At 39.2% G+C, this 24,517-nt stretch overlaps 1 protein-coding gene across 1 annotated transcript; it reads right to left on the bottom strand.

Annotated features, from left to right (window-relative positions):
- Positions 1-1,104: 1,104 nt before the first annotated feature.
- On the bottom strand, positions 1,105-20,481 carry LOC132148856 (voltage-dependent calcium channel gamma-4 subunit-like). Its single transcript, XM_059557598.1, has 4 exons — positions 20,141-20,481; positions 6,175-6,258; positions 5,925-6,065; positions 1,105-2,491 (listed from the first exon to the last, which is right to left on the bottom strand). The coding sequence occupies exons 1-4, from the start codon at positions 20,361-20,363 to the stop codon at positions 1,971-1,973; spliced, it is 969 nt and encodes a 322-aa protein (XP_059413581.1). The 5' UTR covers positions 20,364-20,481; the 3' UTR covers positions 1,105-1,970.
- Positions 20,482-24,517: the final 4,036 nt, after the last annotated feature.

The raw sequence follows: 24,517 nt of genomic DNA, 5'->3' as shown, positions 1-24,517 counted from the left end.
AATATAGAAGTAACACAAAACAAAGATAAATGTAATGAATACAAATTAAATGTATACCCCAAACTATAAAAAACATTTGAACTCTATATCCTCATTCAAACCTGGGAAATTAAGTGCATCCAAACGATGGATCCAAAATGACTCACGTTGGCTCAATTTACGAATCCTATCACCACCTCTATTTAAAGGTCTAAAATGTTCTAAAACCTCAATTTTTAGTAGAGAATCATTTTTGTTATGTTTATGTAAGAAATGTGTGGCCATATGGTAGTCTGGATTATTGGTACGAATAGCATACTTATGTTCAGCTAATCGATCACGCAGACGTCTCTTGGTTCTGCCTACATAAAATACATTCTTACATGGGCAAGATAAACAATATATAATAAAGGTTGTGTTGCAGTTAATAAAATCTCTGATTTTGTATACTTTATTGGATTTAAAATCCACAAAGATTTTAGATGGAATAATGTTACTGCAATGAGGACAATTCATACATCAATATAAACCAATGGGTCTCTTGAGCCAATTTTCTTTTTTCTCAGAAGGAAGATAACTATGAACCAATTTATCACGAAGTGTCGGAGCTCTACAATACGACACCAAGGGAGGTTGCGGAAAAATCTGTTGAAGTACAGTATCAGACTTGATAATGGCCCAGTTATCTAAAATAATACGTTTGATATGTCTAGCCTCCATACTATATTGTGTGACAAAAAAAGGGCAAGATTGAGTGTCTGTTTTGCGTACCTTCTTAATAAGGGTGTCGGCACGTTTTAATGATTGGGCTCTAGAACGTGTACGAGCAACAGTGTCTGATTTATAAGCTCTTTTTATGAACCGTTCTGAAATATTGTCCGCCTGTCTCTCAAAATCAACATTATCATCACAAATACGGCGTAAACATTGGAATTGGCCAAATGGTATGTTCTCAATAAGATGTGGAGGATGAAACGAATCAGCTCTAAGAATAGTATTTTTAGAGGTCTTTTTTCTAAAGATCGTGGTGTGTAACATACCATCCACATCAATAGAGATGGTCAAATCTAAAAAGTCAATTTTGTGTTTAGAATATTCAATAGATAATTTGATATTACTTGCAAATTATATTTCATGCTGACTGTAACCAGCAAGACTTCCTTGGTCAAGTTTTGCTGATGAATAGCATGTCTAAACAAGTTTGCCAGATAAGAAAGCACCAGACCAGAATAAACCATTGAGAACATCATGAAAATCCAAGCTGGTCTTTTCAGCAGGGATTTTATACACAATTAGTAGTCCTAAATCTACTAAACTAAATTTCCCCATTGATTATTTAGTAATTCAACTGATATTTCTAGTTGTACAACAACGAAAACAGAGGAACACAGTTTTGCACTGTTGCAAAGTGGCTCCAGAAAAAGTCTAAGCAGTTGACACTGCCAAGATGATAGGCACACTGAAAAGGGTTAGACAACTGCGGCAACAAACATATAACACAAACCAGGGCATTCAATATTCAGCTCGAGTCTACTGAACACACAAGAATGGGAAGGCTTCAGCTGTGAGCCTACGTTAGCACCATCTAATACTGTGAGAGTCATTATCACATTGGTATACATTAAGAGTATGGCACTGTACTGAAGAACAAAAATATATTTATTAACCAATGGACTGGCTTACTCAAAGTCCTTAATATCTGAAGCGCTGCCAAAGACTCTCCATTTTACATTTGCATGTCTTGCCCTTTGATGACAGATGGGTCTCTCTGAGAGTTCTTGTTTAAATGTGAGGAGCAACACAAAAAGAAACACAAATTACCATGTTCGCAATGGTTGTTGAAGGTCAAGATGAAATATTTCCCGCTTAACACAGTGCTTCTCCTTCACTGATGAGAGATGTCATTGGTTGACGTGCTTCACCAATAAGTATCCCTTCCACTGGCATCTGCCACAGTGGCAACTTCATCTCTTCTGTTCCAGTGTGTAACCTCATACAGGTGTTGTCCTCCTGTTGATACCATCATTAAGGTCTTTGGGAAAGCAGTTGTGCACTTGGAGGAATCCTGAATCGTGCTCTGGGCTATAGGAACTGTCTGTCCCTGACTTGAGAGGGTCTCTTGTCAATGTGTACATGCTGATTTCTCCTACGGGAACTGAGCTCATCATCTTCATGCCCACTGGTGATGCCTCACGAGATGCTTCCGTTGAGCGAGAGCTGGAGCGCGAGTGCCGTCGACGGTGGTGAAAACTGGGCATGCGAGAATATGGTGAAGAGGATGAGGTAGACTTGATGAACTCACGGCGTGCTTTGAACCGTACTTCGTTGTTCTTCTCAATGTATATATTGATAGCCATAACGGCCACCGCCTCAGCTACAATGAAAGAGAGTGCTCCGAAGTAGAATGACCAACCGTAGTTGTACTGGTTCTTCTTGTCTTCGTCTCGTTTGTCACTGGGGTCACCAGCATTGCTGGAGATGTAGACGATTATACCGATGATGTTGCTCAAACCTGCCAGACACAAAACAGAGTCAGTAAAGCATAAAAGAAACACCTTGTTAAGTAGTATAACAGTGTTATGACTTTATTAAACTTTTCCTTGGTTATAAAAGGATAAAAGTATGGATACACATGGATTTAAACATCAAGATTTTAAATTCGGCTGATTGGGATGCGTCAACAACACTGGTGAGTGTGATTTCACGAAGTACAACATGGGAAAGGGGAAGTCATGGCCTAATGGTTAGAGAGTTTGACTCCTATCCTTAAGGTTGTGGGTTCAAGTCTTGGGCTGGCAATACCATGACTAAGGTGCCTTTTAGCAATGCACAGAACCCCCAACTGCTCCCCGGGCACCACAGCATTAATGGCTGCCCATTGCTCTGGGTGTGTGTTCACAGTGTTTGTGCACTTTGGATGGGTAAGATGCAGAGCATGAATTCTGAGTGTGGGTAACCATACTTGCCTGTATGTCATGTCACTGTCACATCATTCCAATCAACCAATCAGAATTGAGAGATAACTTTTTAGGAAATGTCAGTTTTAGACTCACAATCAGGATACAGTGCTTCTGTAGGGTAGGGATTGGGTTTGTATTTTTGGAAAGTAATATTGATCCAGGATCAACAAAAGATATTGATCCAGGAACATGTCTTACTTGGCAAAATCACGCCAACCCAACAACACCTCCATCTTTGAAAGTTTAACACTGCAGACTGAGCTCATCAGATGTAATCACTAGTCAACCTACTGTAATATCAAGGACAAAAATGCCACAATATGGCACAGCCTTTAGAACTGATGACAGTCTTTAAAAGACTAATTTGGGATAGATGACACTTGGCAAAGGCTGCAAATGTCTTCTCAGCAGTACGTGTTTATGTCAGTGGATCAGGGTTTGGCCAGTTAGTGTAACTCAGGGGTAGCCCAAACCGTAACAACACACTTGTCTGTAATTGTCAAGTAATCCTGAACTCCATGATTGGATGGTCCAGGTGTGTATAATTAAGACTGGAGATAAACTATATAGGAAGGTAGACTTACAGGAGAAAGGGTTGGCTACCCCTGGTGTAACCGGCCCTACTTGTACCACAATGAGTGGGATTCAAACCACCGTCAACCAGCATGAGAGGTGGGCATGCTTGCAAATACTAACAACTAAATACTAGCCCCTAGCATCAGTTGTTGGTGTGCCTCTTGAGGCCAGTGGAGTGAAGTTTACCTGCACAGCTTGCCTCTGTTACAATCTCCACCCTAAAGCTCATTCCCAACCGAGTCATGGCACCAAGATTTGAACCAGTGTCAACCAGCATGGTAGGCCATCTACTAACAAAGACCACAGCCTCTAACATCAGTTTCTAGTGTGCCTCTGGAGGCCAAGAGAGTGAGGTCTGTCTGCACAACTCTAAACACCTAGCCTTTGTCACTCACCCCCCTGAACCTTACTCCTATTTAGTTTATGACACTAATGTAACTGGTCTATAACACTCTGAGTGGGATTTGAACCAGTGTTAATTGTCATGTGTGGCAGGAATGCTAACAAGGATGTTAAAGAGCATAGCCTCTAGCCTTGAGGCCAGGGGAGTGAGGTTTACCTGCACAATTCTTCGTAGCTGGGCTCCATTACATTAGCATGGTCCAATTAGACTCTGCCGGTAGATGCGGTAACATCACCATCTGGTTGAAAAACTGCTACTGAGATGAAAATGAATGCTAACCGATAGCTTTCCAGGAATTATGTGTGTGGATCTTGACCTTTAAAATATCATAGGCACCCTGATATATGTGACCCTAGACCACAAAACCTTAAAGGGATAGTTCACCCAAAAATGAAAATTATGTCATTAATAACGCACCCTCATGTCGTTCCAAACCCGTAAGACCTCCGTTCATCTTCGGAACACAGTTTAAGATATTTTACATTTAGTCCGAGAGCTCTCAGTCCCTCCATTGAAACTGTGTGTACGGTATACTGTCGATGTCCAGAAAGGTAATAAAAACATCATCAAAGTAGTCCATGTGACATCAGAGGGTCAGTTAGAATTTCTTGAAGCATCGAAAATACATTTTCGTCCAAAAATACAAAAAACTACGACTTTATTCAGCATTGTATTCTCTTCCAGTTCTGTTGTGAGCACGTTCACTGCAGTGAAGTGATATCTGGTTCACGAACGAATCATTCGATTTAACCGGATCTTCATAGTGAAATAGTTGTCACCAAATCATTTTCATTTAATTTCGTTTCATCTAATTCATTTACTCAAACAGTACACTGACTGAACTGCTGTGAACAGAGAACTGAAGATGAACACCGAGCCGAGCCAGATAATGTCATGCTGTCTGGTCTCTGTTTCCCTGGGTGTCCATTAGTGGTCTCACTTCCCCATAGGTACCTCACCGTAGGCACTACAATTCCCACTAGCCTTGTCCCTTCATCACAGTAATTACACTCCTGTTAATTGCACTCAGGTGTCTTCACTTGTTAGTCATTATCCTCCCTATATTAACCAGTCCTTTTCTGTTTGTCTGCATGGAGTCCTTACTTTCCATCACCGGGTTTCCTCGTGTTCCTAGTTTTCTAGTTCCTGTTCTTGATCCTGTTTGTTTATTTGTTTGTTTCTGTTTTGGACTGATGTTTGGTTACGACCCCGGCTTGTTTTGACTCTGTTTTTGGATTTCCCAATAAATCTCACACTGCACTTGGATCTCACGTCTCCTGTGTACCCGAACGTGACAGAAGGACTCCATCATGCCAAGATCCAGCGGTGTGGGATTTCGTATATGTTCCCCAGCCACCATAGAGGAGCGGATGGGGAGACTTTCAAACCTAACCACTATCCGTCAAAAGGGGAGTGAGGTGGATGGCTTGGCGCAAATGTTCTGGACAATGGCAGTGGGGCTGGGGTATAATGATGAGGCCCCTCACTTACCTAATGATTTTTGGCATAAACGAAAAATCAATAATTTTGACCCATACAATGATTTTTTGGCCACTGCTAAAAATATACCACAGCGACTTGAATTAGCTGCTAATTCAGCATCTAGGAAACACATGACATGCCCAGACATACTATGCTATCTAGCCTAGTACTCAAGTATTTTACACATTCTTTTACGGTTTTGCTAAAGAGTCTTGTCATCATCTTTAGATGTATCGGATGATGACACTATAGTGAATTACAGACCATACAAGGAAAGCACTTTTGAAACAAGCATTATCAACCCACCAAATTCAGTTGAATAACAGCTAAAAAAAAAGTGGGGGAGTTGCCGCCCCCTCAGTTCCAGTGCACCTGCCAGTAACAGCAGGGATAAGGTGGACTATCAGAGCATGGAAATTACATTTATATTCAGTTAACAAATTGAAATTAGTAATATTCTAAAAGCATCTGAAGTGAGTTGAAAACCCATGTGCATGTTAGCAGGTGGTCATTAGTAAGTTTACCTGCTGCCACAAATAGTATCCCAGCGCTGAGTAATATGTTGTTCCACTTGCTGTAGATGCGTCCTACACCGACACACAGCCCCCCCAGAAACAGCAGAATGGTACTAAGGATGGGGAACACACTGGAGGCGCGCACAATACCTGTTCACACACACATATAAACATGTCTTTAGCAAGATATCTAAACGCGCATGATAAAAAAGTTGACATATATACAGTAACACTAATATTTCACTAATAAGTCACTCACGTAAGAGATATTCAGAGCTGTCAGTGTCGTAATCATTGTCATCTGGGAAATGATTGATTCGGTAACAACTTCCTTTGTTGAGACCTAAAAAAAAAGATGAAACTGATCTAGATTAGAGTCAAGAGGACCTGGAAACAATGTAAATCACCAAGCATAAGTGAGAATACTGGGCAGCCGAATAAACAATTAAAAAATAACGAAAACATCCAGCATATGGTAGGAATTTGTTCTGTTTTGAAGCAGTAGAAGATGAATATGAAAATTTTAAATCTTAGAATTGTTCAGTGACAGACGTTAAAATCAACAGGGGCTTTCACACATACAGCCCTTTGTGGAAAATTACCGGTAAATTACAGTTTTGATGCTATGAGTGAACAAAGTACAATTTTACCGGTATGAGCATGTACAAGGTTTTTGCACTTAAGAAGTTTGCTTTGGGCCAATAATAAAGTTGTGACAGAGATGATGCAATTACTTTGCCCTTTTACAATAAAGTGTTGTTCGCACAGAATATGTTTTTCTGTTCCACTGGGCATTTTAATTATTTTTCTGTGTAAACATGTGCTAAATGTATGGCAAGCCAAAAGGCTCAGTACTGAGCTATTCTTTACATACAAAATGCTATAAACCCTCTAATACAGTTTTAATTGACATAAAATGCAATGTTTTGGATGTAAATGCAATTCCTCTATAAGTTTGATTTTATTAACTTGCACATGAGCACTGCATATTTAAAAAAAAAACATGTTTGGATTTAAAAAACTGAAGATGAAAGGTCTTACGGGTTTGAGGATGACAACATGAGGGTGAGTGTTTAATGACAGAATTTTCATTTTTTGGTGAAGTATCTTCTTAAAATACATCATATAGCAGGGTTCCTCAAATCTTGACCTTGAGGGAGAATGCTCTGCAGAGTTAAGCTCTAGCCCTGATCAAACTCACCTACCTGTGATTTTGAAATGATCCTGTTTGACATTGATTAGAATGCTCAGGTGTTTGATTAAGGTTACAGCTAGAGCTAAACTCTGCAGGAAAGTGGATCTTGTGGGCCAGATTTGAAGATCCCCGTCATATAATGTCACATTGCAAACCTCCCTCCCTCTGTCTGTCTCCAGGTGGAGTCTACTCCGTGACACAGCTTTTGTGTGGCCCAGCATGCCATTAATTGGGTCTAGTGTTAAAAAAGAAGCAAATTAATTATTATTAATTAGGTCTGAGTAAGTGGGGCATGTGCTTTCTTGTCTAGTCATTGTTTAAAAAAAAAGTCTATTAAAAAGTTATTTTACAAATTACAAAACAAATTATTCAAAACATCTTGGAGTAAAATGTAAATACTATGATACATGAATATGAATATCATCTATAGTGCAAATGTGTCTATCAAATTTGCCTGCCATGGTGTTATCTTCTAATTTTGTATATTTTAATGTTTGCATTTTTAGTTATGAGATCCAAATTCACTTTTTAATAGACATTTGTGGTCTTATTGACCTCTCATTTATACACCACTTTTCATCATCTAATCAATTACCAAAGTGCGATGTAGAGGGACAAATTTTCCAGTAGCGCTCCTGCAGAAATATGTTATCTCATCCCGTTTCCTCCCGCAACATTCATGTTTTGTCCCGCTCCCACCCGCAAAAGTCTGCATAAAAGTAGCCTATATAAGTAGCCTTTTTTTAAATACATCCATGAAATTTATATGAAAAACCACAACATCACACCATAACTGTTATCTTTTGACAGAAAAACAAGCATAGGGAGCCACTGGCATTGCATGGTAGCATGTGATCAAAGAGTGCTCCCTTTATAAATCACTAAAAAGCTGACATCTCAGTTTATCGAAATCTCATGAAACTCTGTTGTAATACAATGAATATGCACAATAAATCTTTCATAATGTCTACAATTCATAATGAATTCGTACGAAAATTGCATCATGCAAATTTCAGCACTGCTTAAAAACTTGTGCATTTGGATTCTAGTTTAACTCTTTTTAGTGATGCTATTCGATCAGAGAGATACACAAATGAAAAGACAATAGAACAGCAGTTGTTTCATTTATTAACAGTTCAAAATTAAGTAAGTAAAAAAAAAACTTCCTTACTCTCTGAGTCAAACACAAAACACTGTACAATTATGAGTGGTAGCACAAAGAACAATACAAAAACAAACCAATAAAAAAAGATTTAAAATAAATAAGTAAATAAAAGTATACATAAAATGCAGCAGTAGTGTAAACCATTCCGAGAACGAAAAAAAAAAAAAAAAAAAAAAAAAAAAAAAAGGGGAAATTACTTTATATAAACACTTTTGTTAGAGAATCAGGGGCAAGGAAAATAAATGTTACTTACGTAACTTCGGTTCCCTGAGATACGGGAACGAGCATTGCATTAAAGGGATAGTTCACCCAAAAATCAAAATTATGTCATTAATAACTCATCGACACTCTCACAACAGACACGGAAGAGAAGACAATGCTGAATAAAGTCATAGTTTTTGCTATTTTTGGACCAAAATGTATTTTCAATGCTTCAAAAAATTCTAACTGACTGTCAGGGAGCAAGCAGTTAAGCAAGAGGAGTCGCAAGGGAAGTTCAAAAATAAGGATTTTTATTTCCTAATAATCATGGCAACAAAATGAAAATAAAGGTTGTGGCCCAAAAACAAAAATAAACAAACAGTAACTAAAGCTCTAAACAAAAAAATACAACTGACCTCTTACAAAAGAAACAACGGGGACTTATATATTGGCTGATCAGACCAATTTTAACACACAGGGGAAGACTAACAACAACACTACTACATAAGCTACAAATACATGCAAAATCTACCTAAAACTTATTCCAAAAGGAATATACTTTTACTTAACCTTAACTCAACAGAAGTACTCAATAAAATATAAAATAAATCCAAACCCCAAAATATCTAAGGAGAGAATGAGCTATCCCCCCCGGACATAAGCAATGGTAGTGTCCAATTAGGCCACCTCCCCTATAAGACTGCTCCTGCTCCAAACGCCACCACTTTAAGCCAGCCAACTTCCTGGATCTCTCCCGGGTGTGGAATCCAACACTGGTAAGCTCAGAAACAAATAATTATACAAACAGAATGACAATCCAAAAGTAACTAATGGTGCGCGCTCCCAAAAATATACTTCTGTATGGTCAACTGACTAAAGTACAATGTATGTGAAATGACCTTCGTGTCCTGTGAGTTATTTGTAACTAAATAAATGTTTGCAACAAATGTGTATGAAAAATGTATATAAACTAATCCTAAAGAAAAACAGCATAAACTATAAGTGCATGAGGTTACCACTCTTAAACTGGTTGTGAGGCCATGGCTGTGGCCACGGGGTTTTTGAGTAAAGTAGAGTTTGTACCTGAGACTGCTGATCCTTTGACAGATGGCTTACATCAAGCTCTGTGGACACTGGCAAGGGCAGATACTGGTCATCCGCCTCCTCTTCCTTTACGGCCTGAATCAGGAGCACCTCAGCTCTTGGGATCCACTCCTTAAGGAGATTCACATGAAGCACCCGGCTAGAACGCTGATGCCCTGGAGTGGAAACCTGATAGGTGGTGGGCCCCAACTTTTTCTGCACCTCAAAGGGGCCCTGCCATTTTGCAAGAAGCTTACTATCACTGGTAGGCAACATAACCAAGACTTTCTGGCCCGGTTGAAAGACTCGCTGTCAAGCTGACTTGTCATACCAAGTCTTTTGGTGCTTTTGGGCCTCCAGCATGTGTGTCTGGGCTAGTTCCCTCATTCGCTGCAGTTTCTCTCTCATTTGAACAACATAGATTACATTAATGGTCCCTTCCTTCCCCTGATCTCCTCCCCAAGTGTCCCTCAATAAGGCTAGAGGACCCCTCACCTCATGACCATAGAGTAATTCAAAAGGGGAAAAACCTGTGGAAGCCTGAGGTACCTCCCTGTATGCAAAGAGGAGGTAGGGGAGCCAGTGATCCCAGTCAGATCCAGTGTCATTCACAAACTTACGGAGCATTTGTTTGAGAGTCTGATTGAACCGCTCTGTCAGCCCATCTGTTTGCGGGTGGTAGGGCGTAGTGCGCACCCTCTTTATGCCAAGGAGAAGGTAATCCGTTTTCAAAAGTTCAGACATGAAATTAGTACCTTGGTCCGTTAAAATCTCACAAGGGAAACCAACTCTTGAAAAAAATTGCACAAAGGAAAAAGCCACAGTTTTTGCTTTAACTGATTTCAATGGGAAGACTTCTGGATATTTAGTTGCATAATTGGTTACCACCAACATGAAGCGATTTCCTGTTTTGCTTTTCTCCACCGGACCAACAATGTCCATCCCAAGACACTCAAAGGGGAGGCTTGTAACTGGGAGAGGTTGAAGTGGAGCTTTGGAGGGACTTTTGGCACTGAGAGCAACTTCTACAGAACTGGGCGACATCAGTTTGCAAACCTGGCCAGTAGAAAGGACGCTTAATACGAGCTGTGGTCTTATATTTCCCCAAGTGGCCTGCCCAGGGAATGGAGTGACCCAAGTAAAGTACTATTTCTCAGGCCACCTGTGGGACCACTAGCTGCTTCATTTGGCCATTCTGATGGTAAAGAACACCGTTCTGTAGGACGTACTCATCACCATTAGTATTAGTCTCCTGCTTCCTTCCTCGTGCTCTCTGCAAAAGAGTAGACAAAGTGGGGTAATTTTCCTGCATTTGCATTATATCTGTAGGTATTTGAAACCCCAAGGACATTTCTGGAGTAGCCTCAGCTGATGGTTGTATAGGCGTGCCCTGAAATTTGTCTTGCCTCCTCAGACTACGAGTCTTGTGAGCTTTCCAGGGACCAGTCTCAAACACTTCATTATAGAAGGGCAAGGCACTGAGGGCTATTGAGTCTGCATCCACCTGCTTAGCTTGTGCTCTAGTGACCATATTACAACTTTGCACCGGCTTTATCAAGTCATAGAGTACTGGCAGATCTTCACCCAAATCTACAGGGAAGGGTAAATGATCCTCAACCCCCACATTTAACAGATACATCTGTCTCTCTATCTCCAGATAAATATCAGCAGTGGGGTAATGCTTCTCATCACCATGTACACAGCAAATAGGGACAGTCTCTAGGGTACAGATAGCATTAGCTGGTACATATTTTCTCTGTACAAGGGTCTGAGTACTGCCAGTGTCAATCAGGGCTCTAAGGCTTTCCCCATTAATTTTAACCCAAGTCATTTTCATGGTGTGATTACCTTTGGGTTCAGGGTTAGCACTCTGGCGTGTAATAAAACACATTTGGGTCAGCTTTCCTGGATTCTTCGGGCACATTGGTTTAACATGACCATCCTGCCCACACAAGTAGCAAATGGGCATTCTGTTAGGAGCTCTAGGTGGTGTATATTGGTTCTCCCTCATAGGGGGCTTACCCACTCCTGGCGCCGGCCTCTGTTGGTACTGAGGGGGTATGGGCCTGTGGCAATCCTTACCAGCCTTTCCACCCATACTACTCCATGGCTGGCCCTTTTTCCGGGCAGCAACAAACACATCAGCAAGTGTGGCAGCTTCAGCCGCAGATATCGGCCCATGCTCCTTTACCCAAACCTGAAGCTCAGGGGACAGCATTCTCAATATTTTTTCCATAATCAGGATTTCCCTAATTTCATGAAGTGTTTTACGTTGCGGTCGGATCCATTTTACATTCAGCTCTTTAAGTCTTACAAACAGCTCCTTGGGGCTTTCCTCAGGTTCCACATGGAGAGATCTAAACCTCTGCCTGGGAGTCTCAGGGTTAATATCATATTTCTTCAGAATTGCAGTTTTCACTTTCTCATATTCATGAACATCATCTATATCCATGTGCACATAGGCTCCTCTAGCCTTACCCGTCAACAATGGGAGGAGACGAAAAAACCCAGTCCACTTTTGGCCACCGACATGCCACTGCAATTCTCTCAAAGGTAATTAGAAAATGTTCAACATCATTTTCTGTTAATTTTTCCATTCTAGGCTCATGAAAAGATCGAAACTGACCTGCTGTAGACATGGTGGGTTGGGTCGACTCTATAGAGTTTGAGCTTGGGCCTTTGGATGATCGACATTCAAATCATAGTCCTCAGAAGGATCTGGCATTTTGGAAACAGGCTCTGGTACTGGAGATGCGCGAAACCTCTTCCTCCTGCTATAGAAGGCGAAACTGATGCTGTAGGGCTTTGAACTGGTACTCCTGGCGGTTAGCGTCCTCTCTCAATTTTACTTTCCTGGTATCCTGTTGAGCCAAAAATGACCGCATGATCCCAGCCAGGTCACTCAGCGTTGGCTCTTTGCCATCTTCATCCTCACCACCTGATGCTCCCTTTAATGCTTCACCTTCCATTGCGACCTCACCTTCCACTGTCCTCTCTCTATATGGGTTGACTCAGTCTTCTTATTCCCTGTCTGGCCGCCTCTTGTCACTCTTCCTCCTCGCATGCTTCACCATCTTGGAAAAAAATAAATAAATCTTGCACTCCTCAACTGGCTAGTCCCACCTCTGCCACCATATGTCAGGGACCAAGCAGTTAAGGAAGAGGAGTCGCAAGGGAAGTTCAAAAATAAGGATTTTTATTTCCTAATAATCATGAAAACAAAATGAAAATAAAGGGTTGGGCCCCAAAACAAAAGTCAAATAAACAAACAGTAACTAAAGCTCTAAACAAAAAATACAACTGACCTCTTACAAAAGAAACAACGGGGACTTATATATTGGCTGATCAGACCAATTTTAACACACAGGGGACGACTAACAACAACACTACTACATAAGCTACAAATACCAGCAAAACCTACCTAAAACTTATTTCAAAAAGAATATACTTTTACTTAACCATAACTCAACAAAAGTACTCAATATAATATAAACTAAATCCAAACCCCAAAATATCTAAGGAGAGAATGAGCTAACCCCCCCCCCCCCCCCCCCCCGGACATAAACAATGGTAGTGTCCAATTAGGCCACCTCCCTTATAAGACTGCTCCTGCTCCAAACGCTACCACTTTAAGCCAGCCAACTTCCTGGATCTCTCCCGGGTGTGGAATCCAACACTGGTAAGCTCAGAAACAAATTATACAATTTGTAATTATACAAACAGAATGACAATCCAAAAGTAAATAATGGTGCGCGCTCCCAAAAATATACTTCTGTATGGTCAACTAAATAAAGAACAATGTATGTGAAATGACCTTTGTGTCCTGTGAGTTATTTGTAACTAAATAAATGTTTGCAACAAATGCGTATGAAAAATGTATGTAAAATAATCCTAAAGAAAAACAGCATAAACTATAAGTGCATGAGGTTACCGCTCTTAAAAACTGGTTGTGAGGCCATGGCTGTGGCCTTTACACTGACCCTCTAATGTCACATGGACTACTTTGATGATGTTTTTGTTGGCTTTCTGGACATGGACAATCTAAAATATCTTAAACTGTGTTCTGAAGATAAACGGAGGTCTCACGGGTTTGGAAAGACATGAGGTTATTAATGACATAATTTTGATTTTTGGGTGGACTATCCTTTTAATCACCCTATGGGGAAACTCCTGTTTACTGATAATGAAGACTGATTTGATCACGATTGTGTAGCTGCACAAACCAATGGTCCTTCAACCCGCCAAAAGGGTTAGAGCCGACTGCTATATAAGTCACCTCTGGATGCCATTTAATTAGAAATGTTGCTGGATGAAGCCCAGGAGTAGCCCATCCCTCTGGTGGAGTGGTCCTTCACTCCTATAAGACAGTGTAAGCCAGCTGTGGCATATGCCAGGGCTATAGCATCCACTATCCATTGAGTTCTCTGCTTCATGACCGGCAGCCTTTTAGAGAGGCCTCTGAAGCATACAAAGAGCTGCTCTGAGTGCCAACATGGGCCAAAGGGCTCAACATACATTGAACTAGGCAGAGTAAATTAATACCCTGATCACCTTTTGAATTGGGGAGCACTAGAAGGGTGAGAATTGTGCTCTGAATGGAGTGGTGAGCACTTTTGGCACGTAGCTATGTCTTGGCTTGAGGACCACTCTACAGTCATTATATTAGGCCCAAACTCAAGACATGAAGCACAGACTGACAGTACTTGCAGGTTACCTACTCACTTGACCAACACTAAAGCTGTTATGAGTTGAAAGTTTGCTCACTGGAGCGGCTTGTGGGGGGCTCTGTAGGGCCCTGAGAACTATATATAAGTCCCAAGTCGGCACCGAGCAGTGTGAGGGCGAGGAAAATTGAATTTTCCAAGCGAGCTTACTTGTAGAGGGAGCGTAACATGAAACCTCCGTGGCGATTTCTAAAGGCTACCACCACCATGTTGTGAAGTGAAGTGACAATCTATCATTCAGCCAAGTATGCTGAACCATTCTCAGAATTTGTGCTCTGCATTTAACCCATCCAAAGTGCACACACACAGCAGTGAACACACACAAACCGTAAACACACACCCAGAGCAGTGGACAGCCATTTATGCTGCGGCACCCGGGGAGCAGTTGGGGGTTCAGTGCCTTGCTCAAGGGCACCTACATAAGAAGGCATTGTGGTATTGCTGGCCTGAGACTCGAACCCACAACCTTGGGTTAGGAGTCAAACTCTCTAACCACTAGGCCACGACTTCCCTCAGACCAGGTTAGGGTGCCCAGGTGGCAGGAAGGTTTTTAGTGGTCACCCTGAGATGAAAAATTCCAAGGTGCCAAGTGTGGGATGAGACATGGACCTTGAGCCAATAGTGCAGGGGCCGCATGTGAAACAGGCCCAGAGTAGTCCAACAATAGGCTCAGCATCCTCTGGAAAGCCCTGAGGGGATGTGAAGTCCCATCTTGAATGATGTCACTATCAGGCAGCATTCCGTCATAATCCATGCCCGCATCTGGGCAGAATTGATAACTGTCCCCAGAAAGAGTACTTACTGGCTGGGAGACAAAGAGCTCTAGGCTGAATTGATTTTCAACCCAAGCCGCTCCAGTTGGCTGAGCAGCAGCAACCTGTGAGAAATTAGTTCCTGATCTGATCTGGTGAAAACCAGCAAATCATTGAGGTAATTCAAGATGTGGATTCCAATCTGTCTCAGAGGTGAGAGCCGAATCTACACATTTTGGAAAAGTCTGAATGGCAGGACTTTATGTTGATAGGCCACTCATTCGAATGCGAATCTCATCTGTGATGGGGGACTGATGCTAAAGTAAGCATCTTTCAGATCCACCAATATAAACCAGACCCCAGGGCATATTTGCACGAGGTATATGTTTTAAAATCAGCATCTTGAACAGCCATCTCATGAGTGAGCAATTCAGATGCCTAAAGAATGGGCCTGAGCCTGTCATCTTTTTTGGGAATGAGGAAGTAGCGGATGTAAAAGAATGACTTGCTGTTTGCTAAAGGAACCTTTTCTGTGGCTCCCTTTACAGGCATTTTGGACCGGAGATCGTGAGCATCATTGTCCTGCAGCAAAGTTTGAATAATATCTCTGAAGGGAGCTGACATTTGTGGTAATGAGGAGAGGAGAATTTTTCTTATGAGTATGTTAGTTGGCTATCACAGCAGTAGTTTGTTTGGGCATACGCTGAATGGGAAGAGTGGACCCAGCTTGAATGGAGCTTCCACTGCTCGGTGTTGAGGGGAGGGATGGTGAGCGGGACTTGGTTTCAGTTTCAGCCTCGGCAAGAACTGACCCTCTCCTCTCGTGTTCACCATATGAAGCCATCAACAACATTGAGTCATCCATGACAGCTTCCTCCTCTGAACCGCTAAAGCAAATCAAGCCACTCACAGTTGACGAGGGATGCTGATCCTCACGTGTAAAGAACACGGGAGAATCGATTTAACTGGAGCCCCAAGTTTGAACCCAGTTGCTCCTCTGTTTTTTCCTCTTATGTCCAGTATGTACTTCTCTTCTCTTCTTCTTTTTGCTTGCGGTGTCAGCGAGGAGATAATCTTCATCACTGCAGGATATAATTCTAATGAAATGGCAATCAGAGCTGACTTATATAGCAGTTGCCTCCACCCTTTTTGGCGATATGATCAGTCCATCAAAGCTGAGGCATCTGATTTTTTTGAATGCCAATCTTAACTGAGGACATTAATACTGTTTGCTTGAGTTTGGTTCTAGTTCTGTGGATTTATTTGTGGTTTTGTTGTTAATTTGTGCAATAAAATGTTTGATTAAAATATTAAACAAAAGAATGGTTTTGTAACAAAATAAATGCACAAAATTAGGCAATTATTAGGATTCTCATAAAAGTACTGCACATGAAAGGGTTTTCGACACACAAACCATTAATTTTTGCAAAGTTATGGTAAAACAAAGCCCTACAAAAAAATCCTAAATTAAGAGCCATTCAGGAGACTCTGAAAAGAGCCGAACTTCCCATCACTAATTGCCATGTATTATAAATCTGAGCTTTTCTATTTGAATAAGCTGCATCCAATGAAATCATGCAGAAGGCGAGTGCATTTGACTGTGAGGATGACAATGAAACATTTGTGGGGTTAAGTCCAAATAATACTACTATATGGGGCATGGTTCAATATCTAAAATAAAACATTCTGAAATTGACTTCAATGAGGTCAATGGTGGGCAAAGCCAAAAATTATAATTAAGAGTAGGTAGAGCTTTTTGACACCGATCACAAGCTGGATCAAAACCAGGGATGATTTTAGACTGTATAAGAGAATGACGAACTCAACCATGCCAAAGAACCTTGGACCATTCCTCGTCTGTGAAAACATGGTTAAGGTCAGATTCCTGATTCTGCTTTATTTTAGAGAGGGGTGATGAGCCTGACTGCATTATAAATAAAAAAATACTAATTCTGTAAATATTGGAGAAGGTACCTTTACAGAGTTTTGTTTCTGAAACCTGATCAGTCTCTTGTTTAGGAGGTGCATGAGGGAAATGAGAAAATGTATTTTTTTTTTTATCAATTTAAGAGTCAGAAGTTTTCGGGGGAAAAAGGATTTTGGGAAGATAACATTTTTCTGACGGATAAGAAAAAGTAACAAATGTATGAAAAAGATCATTAATATTTAATAATTAACATTTGCATTCTTGAAAATCCTCACTGTTTATTTCCAGGTTCACAAACGGCCATCTCCTATGTGTTCTCAGACTTTCAGACTCCACTGTACATCCACACAAAATCTAAGACTTTATAACTTCTGTAAGTGTGTACAGTGAGCGTGGTAAGCCGTATGATCTTATGTAAAGCGCCGCTCGGGCTATTGATTTATAGGACTGACACGGAGGCACATCAGAGAGAGAGAGAGAGAGAGAGAGCGCGCGAGAGTGCGGCCTGGCTGGAGGTAACAATACTCATTGCTGGGCATGTCTTCTCCATGGCAACCTCAGGTCTGATCCAACAGTCTGATTTCCATAATGTCTCCAAAGATGCCTTTGACATCTTCATTGTGGTTTAATACAGCAGACAGCAACACGCTCCTCTCCCCCATGCCAAAAGCCCCCTCCTGTTTTGCAAACCTACATCCCCACCGGACACATCCAGCGCAGCAAGGAAACAGCTGGCACATTCCTCGCCTCCGGCATTTTGTCATAATTGTGAATCAGGGCAGGGCAGCCAATCGTTTGCCTTGTCGAGAAGTTAAACCAATCAGTGCTTTGCATGCTGGGGAAGTGTGCTTTTGCTTGTCATCACAATTCGATCAATATGAAGACTGCCTTGGCGAAACCCTGTGTCTTCTTTTCTGAGGCAAGTATCAGTATTATTATTGCTCATACTTACTGTTAGGAAGTTCAACAGATTATTAGACTTTGGTATTTGTGCTGTGGACACATCTCAAATCGTGTGAAAAAAAATGGCCATGTATGTTCACTGAAGGAGGAGCTGCATGTTAACAAGCACTCAGAACATCTTAGAAACCACTTAGCAACAACTCTGAACACCCTAGCAACTCAATAACAACGTTTTAGTCACTTTAAATACTTGAGCAACCATTTATTTTAAAGTAAGCAGTCTAGAGATTCTCTTCATAAATCCTCTTCCTTAATTCATGTATTTCTTGCATTTGATATGTCTACTTGAACAGAAATAATAATAATGATGAATGATACTGCCCAGAAGGAAGCTCTCAGACTAATCTTTTAAAACTCCATTATAACTCTCCTTAGATGTTTGTACAGTATATGCATTAGAACATGCAGAATTTTGTATATATTTTGCTGCATATATGTCTCATTTGGTCGTTATAGGTATCTTTTGTCATTTAATCTTCCGTGTAACTGACAAGCCTACCGTATTATTCATTCATTTATTATTTTTATTTCATATAATTATTTAGGTTCTTTTTTTGTGTACCACTCATTGTTGCATGGCTGATTGTGTTCTCTATGTTTAAAATACAATAAAATTACCCCCCCCCCCCCAAAAAAAACAAATATATATATATATATATATTTCACAAACAAAAGAATAATAACCATAGTCAATTAACTACACTCAAGGCTCAAGGCATGGATAATTTATTTTAATTTTATTGTATTTTATTTTATTTGGTACAGTTCATGTGTTTATTTAGGTTTAAGTAATAAACTCTTTAAAAAACTTCTGTAAATATATATATATCATTCATATTACAAACATGTACAACAAGTAATAAATGGGGTCAAAACTGTATTATTTATGTACACAGATCTACACGCTTTGATCAGTTTGAATAAAGTAAGCAAATAAATAAACAAAAACCATGACCTATTCCCTTCTTAATTTGGATATCAGCAGCAACGATAAAATGAAAAAATGAAGTAAAATAAACATTAGTTTCTTTGGTAACTAAATTAAATAAGTTTCTTCTTTCAATGGGGGAAAGTCAAATGTTTTCACACTATAAAATGACAATACACTAAGTAGTGGTTAATTACCGGCATCACCTAATTTCCTGAGAGACAAACTCATTTCCTTTTTCAGTAAGAAATATGAAGCCTAACGATATTATCATTCGACTTTTAGAAAAAGATAAGTAATAAGTTACCACTGTCCATCAACTATGATGTCCTTGTTTAGTCTATGAACATGCGTAACATGATGTAATCAGCCTGACTGTCTGAGACGAAGCTCTGCCAGAACTCTATCATTTGTGGGAAAAACCTGACATCTTTTTAAAATTACCCAAATCTACATGTTATTAAACATCTGTTTGACTCTCTGTCTGTCTTTTTCTTATCTATGGACAGAAGCAACAGATTCATCTATTTTTAAACATCGGCCAGCGTTACCATAGTGATTTCAGACATATTGTTTCTAAGCAACAGCATCAAATGCGTGAAACACATGAATGAAGGAAGAGGATTTATGAGGAGGATCTTTCTGTCCATTCAAGGAACCCGCTGGTGCCAACCGAGAGAAACGGGGAGCATTTCCACTCCCTTCCAAGTGAACGTCAAGTTATGGTAACTTGAGAGAGATCCAAGCCCCATGAATGAGTTCGGATGAGTTGTTGACAGTTCCTGTGGATGGAAAAGCCAAGCACCCGTAGCTTTTTTCATTGCATAAAAGAGTTAATGTATGATTTAGACGTTTCTCCTAAAATTTCCTTTAAATAGACAAGAATGTCAGACTTCACACATACTGTGATCAATCAGCAAAATGGTTTTGGATTTATTTGACGAGAAACATTTAAGATCTGACTTTGATATCTCTGTTTTGAAACTCTAGTCTATTCTTTCATGAGAATTCTCCATTCGCTGTCTAGAAGATATCAAAGATCTCACACTCCAGTGTCTCTGGGTAGGTTAGACCCCCTTCACATAGACTACTGTCTGCACACACACATACTGAAACTAAATGGCACTGTTAAATAAAAACCACCTTTGTTTTGAGTTCACATGGATGCAGATAAAGAACAAACGCCTCCTAAAGGAAGACGTCTTTGTCTCAAGACAAAGGCGCTGGGCAATAAGTTTTCTCTCTTTTAAAACTCGAGTGTAAGTAAGGATGTGGAGCACATGGTACCCTCTATGCAGCAGATCCTCCAGAGCCCGGAGTGCGTGAGATCTCCGCGCATCTTCTTGGGTTGAGTCTGCGTCTCGTCCGTGCTGATGTTGGTGGCGTTACAGATGTATGCACGAGAATAAAGCCAGTAGTCGGTCCCGATCGCGATGCTCATCAAACTGAACGCCACGAGAGCCCCGACGGTGGCCAGCAGCATCTGAATCCCACGGTCACACCACGCCATGGCGACTCATAATAATAATAATAATAACAACAATAATCCACCACACATCGTTCAAACCCGGGCTTTGTTCCGACGGTCGGTGTGATCAGGAAACTTGAGCGCGTCTCTTCCACGTGTTGCTGTTTATATAGGCTAGATAGCAGCTGTGTGAGCTCACACATCTGAGTTGCTTTCTATACTTTTAAGGAGTTTTGATCACCACCGTATCCATTTGCTATAATCACATCCCTCTTTTCCTAACTCGGATGGCTTTGATTTGGGATTGCGATCTTCAAACCCCACCTTCAGTCACAGTAACCACTGAGAAACACGCATGTCCTGGGGAATGAGATGATGCTCTCACATCTCTTCATCATCATCGTCATTATGATGATGAAGGAAAATGTACGATATGTTTTCATGATTAAATTCTGCTGTAGCCTAAATGAGTTTTAAAAACACAGGAAAGGATAAAACTCTAACAGCCTACATAAAGTACAGGTTTTGATGCGTGTGTGGCTTAATAAACAAACTGGAAAAGAATCAATAGCCAGTGTGGTGAGATTATTTTCTTTACCAATATTGGATAAAGAGATTAAGGTAGAAAAGTTTAGCCAGTAACAAAATTAGATTTATAAAACAGAAAGTTCTGGTTCTGGCCTCTGATTGGTCAATACAGGGATATTATATATACACACTCTAAAATATTTCAGGGATTTCACAGCATGCAACTGTAATATTTCAAAATAGATTACATTATCACTTTACAGGATTTTTTTTCTTAAATAAGTAAAAAAATCTTGATTTCTTTTCTGAACAGTAGGAAATTGTAATTTAAAAGTTTTTAATTAACAAAACATTTTATAGTAAATTAAAAGCATATTAATGGCTACTGATTTGAATTACTATTTCAGTTTATACTGTAATTCTACAGCAGAATACTGCTAAATTGCAGTATTCTGACTGCATTAACTTCACAGCTAAATCAGTAATTCTACAGGAGCATACTGCCAAATCACAGTATGGAATAAATACTGTGAGGTCACAGTATACAGCTGTCAGTTCACAATTATTTAGTGTAAACATGATACAGTTATTTATTGTGAAAATAATGTTACTAGTTTACAGTAATTTACTGTTAATTTACATACAGTAAATTATTGTAGTCATGCTAGTAGTAGCCAGTAATTTGCTGTCAATTAACTGTATTTTTTTTTTTGTATTTTTCTACAGTGTGTATATATATATATAAATTAAATCTTAATATATTTTTTTGTATAGGCTACTAACCATGATGTAAACACACACACACACACACACACACACTCTCTCTATATCTATCTAATCTATATCTATATTCTGTATTATATAATATGTTATATAATTGTAACTTTTTTTTAAATATGGCAGATGATGTTTGATTCTAGAAATTATTTAATAAATGTAATACATTATAAATGCAGCCATAGTTATAATAATGTTATGTTAAATTAATTAATGACGTCTTACAAAATTGAGGTTTTATTTAATACATTATTTATAAAGATTTATTATAAATGCAAGTAAGTAAAATATTAACTAATATTAATATGTTATAAGAACTAATCTTAATGTCTTTTACACACACACACACACACACACACACACACATCTATATATGAAAGGTTTTATAGCCTACCAGAAATGTTTTCATCACCTGTGTCCCTACAGTACGAGTGGTTTAGGAAGCAGATATAGACGGATGGGTGGAGGATTTCATCATCATCAGAAATACACTGACACAGACCTGCTATCACACAGTATTGGGTAGATTAATTCTCAAATGTGCAACTGATTATGGATTAAACCATAATTCATTTACACAATTTAAAAGCACGGAATAATGGAAGGGATGTTTTTCTATTATTTTCTTTTATTATCATATGGCCACTTGTTGAGGGATGTGATTATGGCAAATGGATACGGTGGTGATCAAAACTCCTCAACTTTTATTGTTTATGTTTAAAATATTCTCCACACACTTTTATTTAATTCAAAGGTTCTATTTCATTATTTACATAAACCATACCCAGAGAAAACAAATACTGTATTGGAATATTTTTCTTATCAGTATACAGAATGGTGGTATATCCAAAAATACCCTTAAAAAGGCTGTTATGGAAGTGATGGTATCAGATTGTAGTATGCATACTCTATGTATGGATCAAGCCATTTGCGTGGTTCTCCAAGGAACTTCCCAGCATTCCATTGTATATGTTTAAAATAGCATGGAAGTACCACGGTACCTATTTGATTAGTGGTATAACATCAGAGAAATAAACCAATTAAACAATCCTTCTAACCAGCAATCATTTCACCAGCAGTTAAAGTTCTCAAAAGCACCATCAAACAGATCCTCCTTGGGAGACAATTTTAAAAGCAATTGTTTAATGAGTTTGCGTCAAGCAACTGATAAATATGTTCTCATTCAATCTAGCATAGCCAGACTCTCAGAGTAAAACGATTGCTCAGGCTCTCCTGGGAACAGATATTACGACAGCAGCCGGTTGTTTGTTAGCTTAACACGTTTTACACAAAAATTGCACTATTGAACATGGGAGCCACTAAATCCATTAGCAATATTAATGTTTCTCAGGGAAGACATCATAATATGTGCTGTTACCATTTGAGACTGGAGACTGTTTTTGATATTTATAGTGTAATAAGTATTGTGGAGGTACCTAAGAAAATGAGCAGGACCCCCAGATGGGTGTGTGATCAGCCCAGTGGATCGATGGAGAATGTGTGGCTGGAATCAGGCTGGAGCACTAAAAGCGTGCTGACTGCAGACACACTGACTGGGTTGGCTTGTGGTGATTTAGTAGGCACATTTTGTATGACAAAAATATAGTTTTATTTAAACATATTTAAAGCTATACAATTACTATCTTTATAAATACCACAAAAGAAAATAATCCACCATCTCTCAACCTTGCACAGGACAAATGGTTTGAAAAATTGATGGAGAATAGAATAAAATAAAATAGAATGGGCTTAATCATCTGGTTTAGAAAAAGAAAAATAGAATAGCATAGACTGAATAGAAGCACCCCTAAGAAACTACTTAGGACAATCAGTTGGGAAAATATTAAATAGAATAGAATAGAATCCAGCATCCCTGTGAACGTACAGTACAGTACATAGGAAAAGTAGTTTGAAAAATTTCGAATAGAATAGAATATATAATATATTATATTATAACCTAAATAGGACAAGCTGTTTGGAATTTGGAAAATAGAATAGAATAAAATTAATATAATTGGCTGCAGCATCCCTAAGAATCTACTTAGGACAAGCAATTTGGAAAATGGAGAACATAACAGAATAGAGTAGAGTAGAATAGAATAGAACAGAACAGAACAGAAAATAATAGAACAGTATAGAATAGAACAGAATAGAACAGAACAGAAGAGAACAGAATAGAACAGAACAGAAAATAATAGAACAGAACAGAATAGAACAGAAAATAACAGAACAGAACAGAAAATAATAGAACAGAATAGAATAGAACAGAACCGAACAGAACAGAAAATAATAGAATAGAACAGAAAATAATAGAACAGAATAGAATAGAACATAACAGAAAATAATAGAACAGAATAGAATAGAACAGAATAGAACAGAATAGAATAGAACAGAACATAATAGAACATAAAAGAAAAGAATAGAACATTATTAAATAGAATAGAACAGAACAGAACAGAACATAATAGAACATAAAAGAAAGAATAGAACATTATAAAATAGAATAGAACAGAAAATAATAAAACAGAACAGAAAAGAATAGAACAGAACAGAATACAATAGAACAGAACAGAACAGAACAGAAGCCAGCATCCTGGAGAACCTACAAATGAAAAGTAGTTTGGAAAACAGAATAGAACAGAATAGAATAGAACGCAGCATCCCTGTGAATCTACAATACAGTACATAGGAAAAGTAGTTTTGAAAATGAAGAATATAATAGGATAGGATAGGACAGGATAGAGAATTAATTATAACCTAAATAGGACAAGCTGTTTGGAATTTGGAAAATAGAACATAATAAAATTAGTAGAATTGGCTGCAGCATCCCTGAGAACCTACTTAGGACAAGCAGTTTGGAAAATCGAGAATAGAATAGAATAGAATAGAAT

Source organism: Carassius carassius, chromosome 9 (genome assembly GCF_963082965.1).
Source record: "Carassius carassius chromosome 9, fCarCar2.1, whole genome shotgun sequence".
In the NCBI taxonomy this organism is placed as follows: Eukaryota; Metazoa; Chordata; class Actinopteri; order Cypriniformes; family Cyprinidae; genus Carassius; species Carassius carassius.
Note: the sequence above shows the minus strand (reverse complement) of the source record. Positions and strands in the feature narration are given on the sequence as shown.

Excerpts from the sequence above, each read along its gene's own strand:
- LOC132148856 (XM_059557598.1), bottom strand. The coding sequence starts at position 20,363 with ATGGCGTGGTGTGACCGTGGGATTCAGATGCTGCTGGCCACCGTCGGG. Across the intron at positions 6,259-20,140 it reads GAGGATCTGCTGCATAGAGG|GTCTCAACAAAGGAAGTTGT; the intron begins GTACCATGTGCT and ends CTTTTTTTTTAG. Across the intron at positions 6,066-6,174 it reads CAGCTCTGAATATCTCTTAC|GTATTGTGCGCGCCTCCAGT; the intron begins GTGAGTGACTTA and ends GTGTGTGAACAG.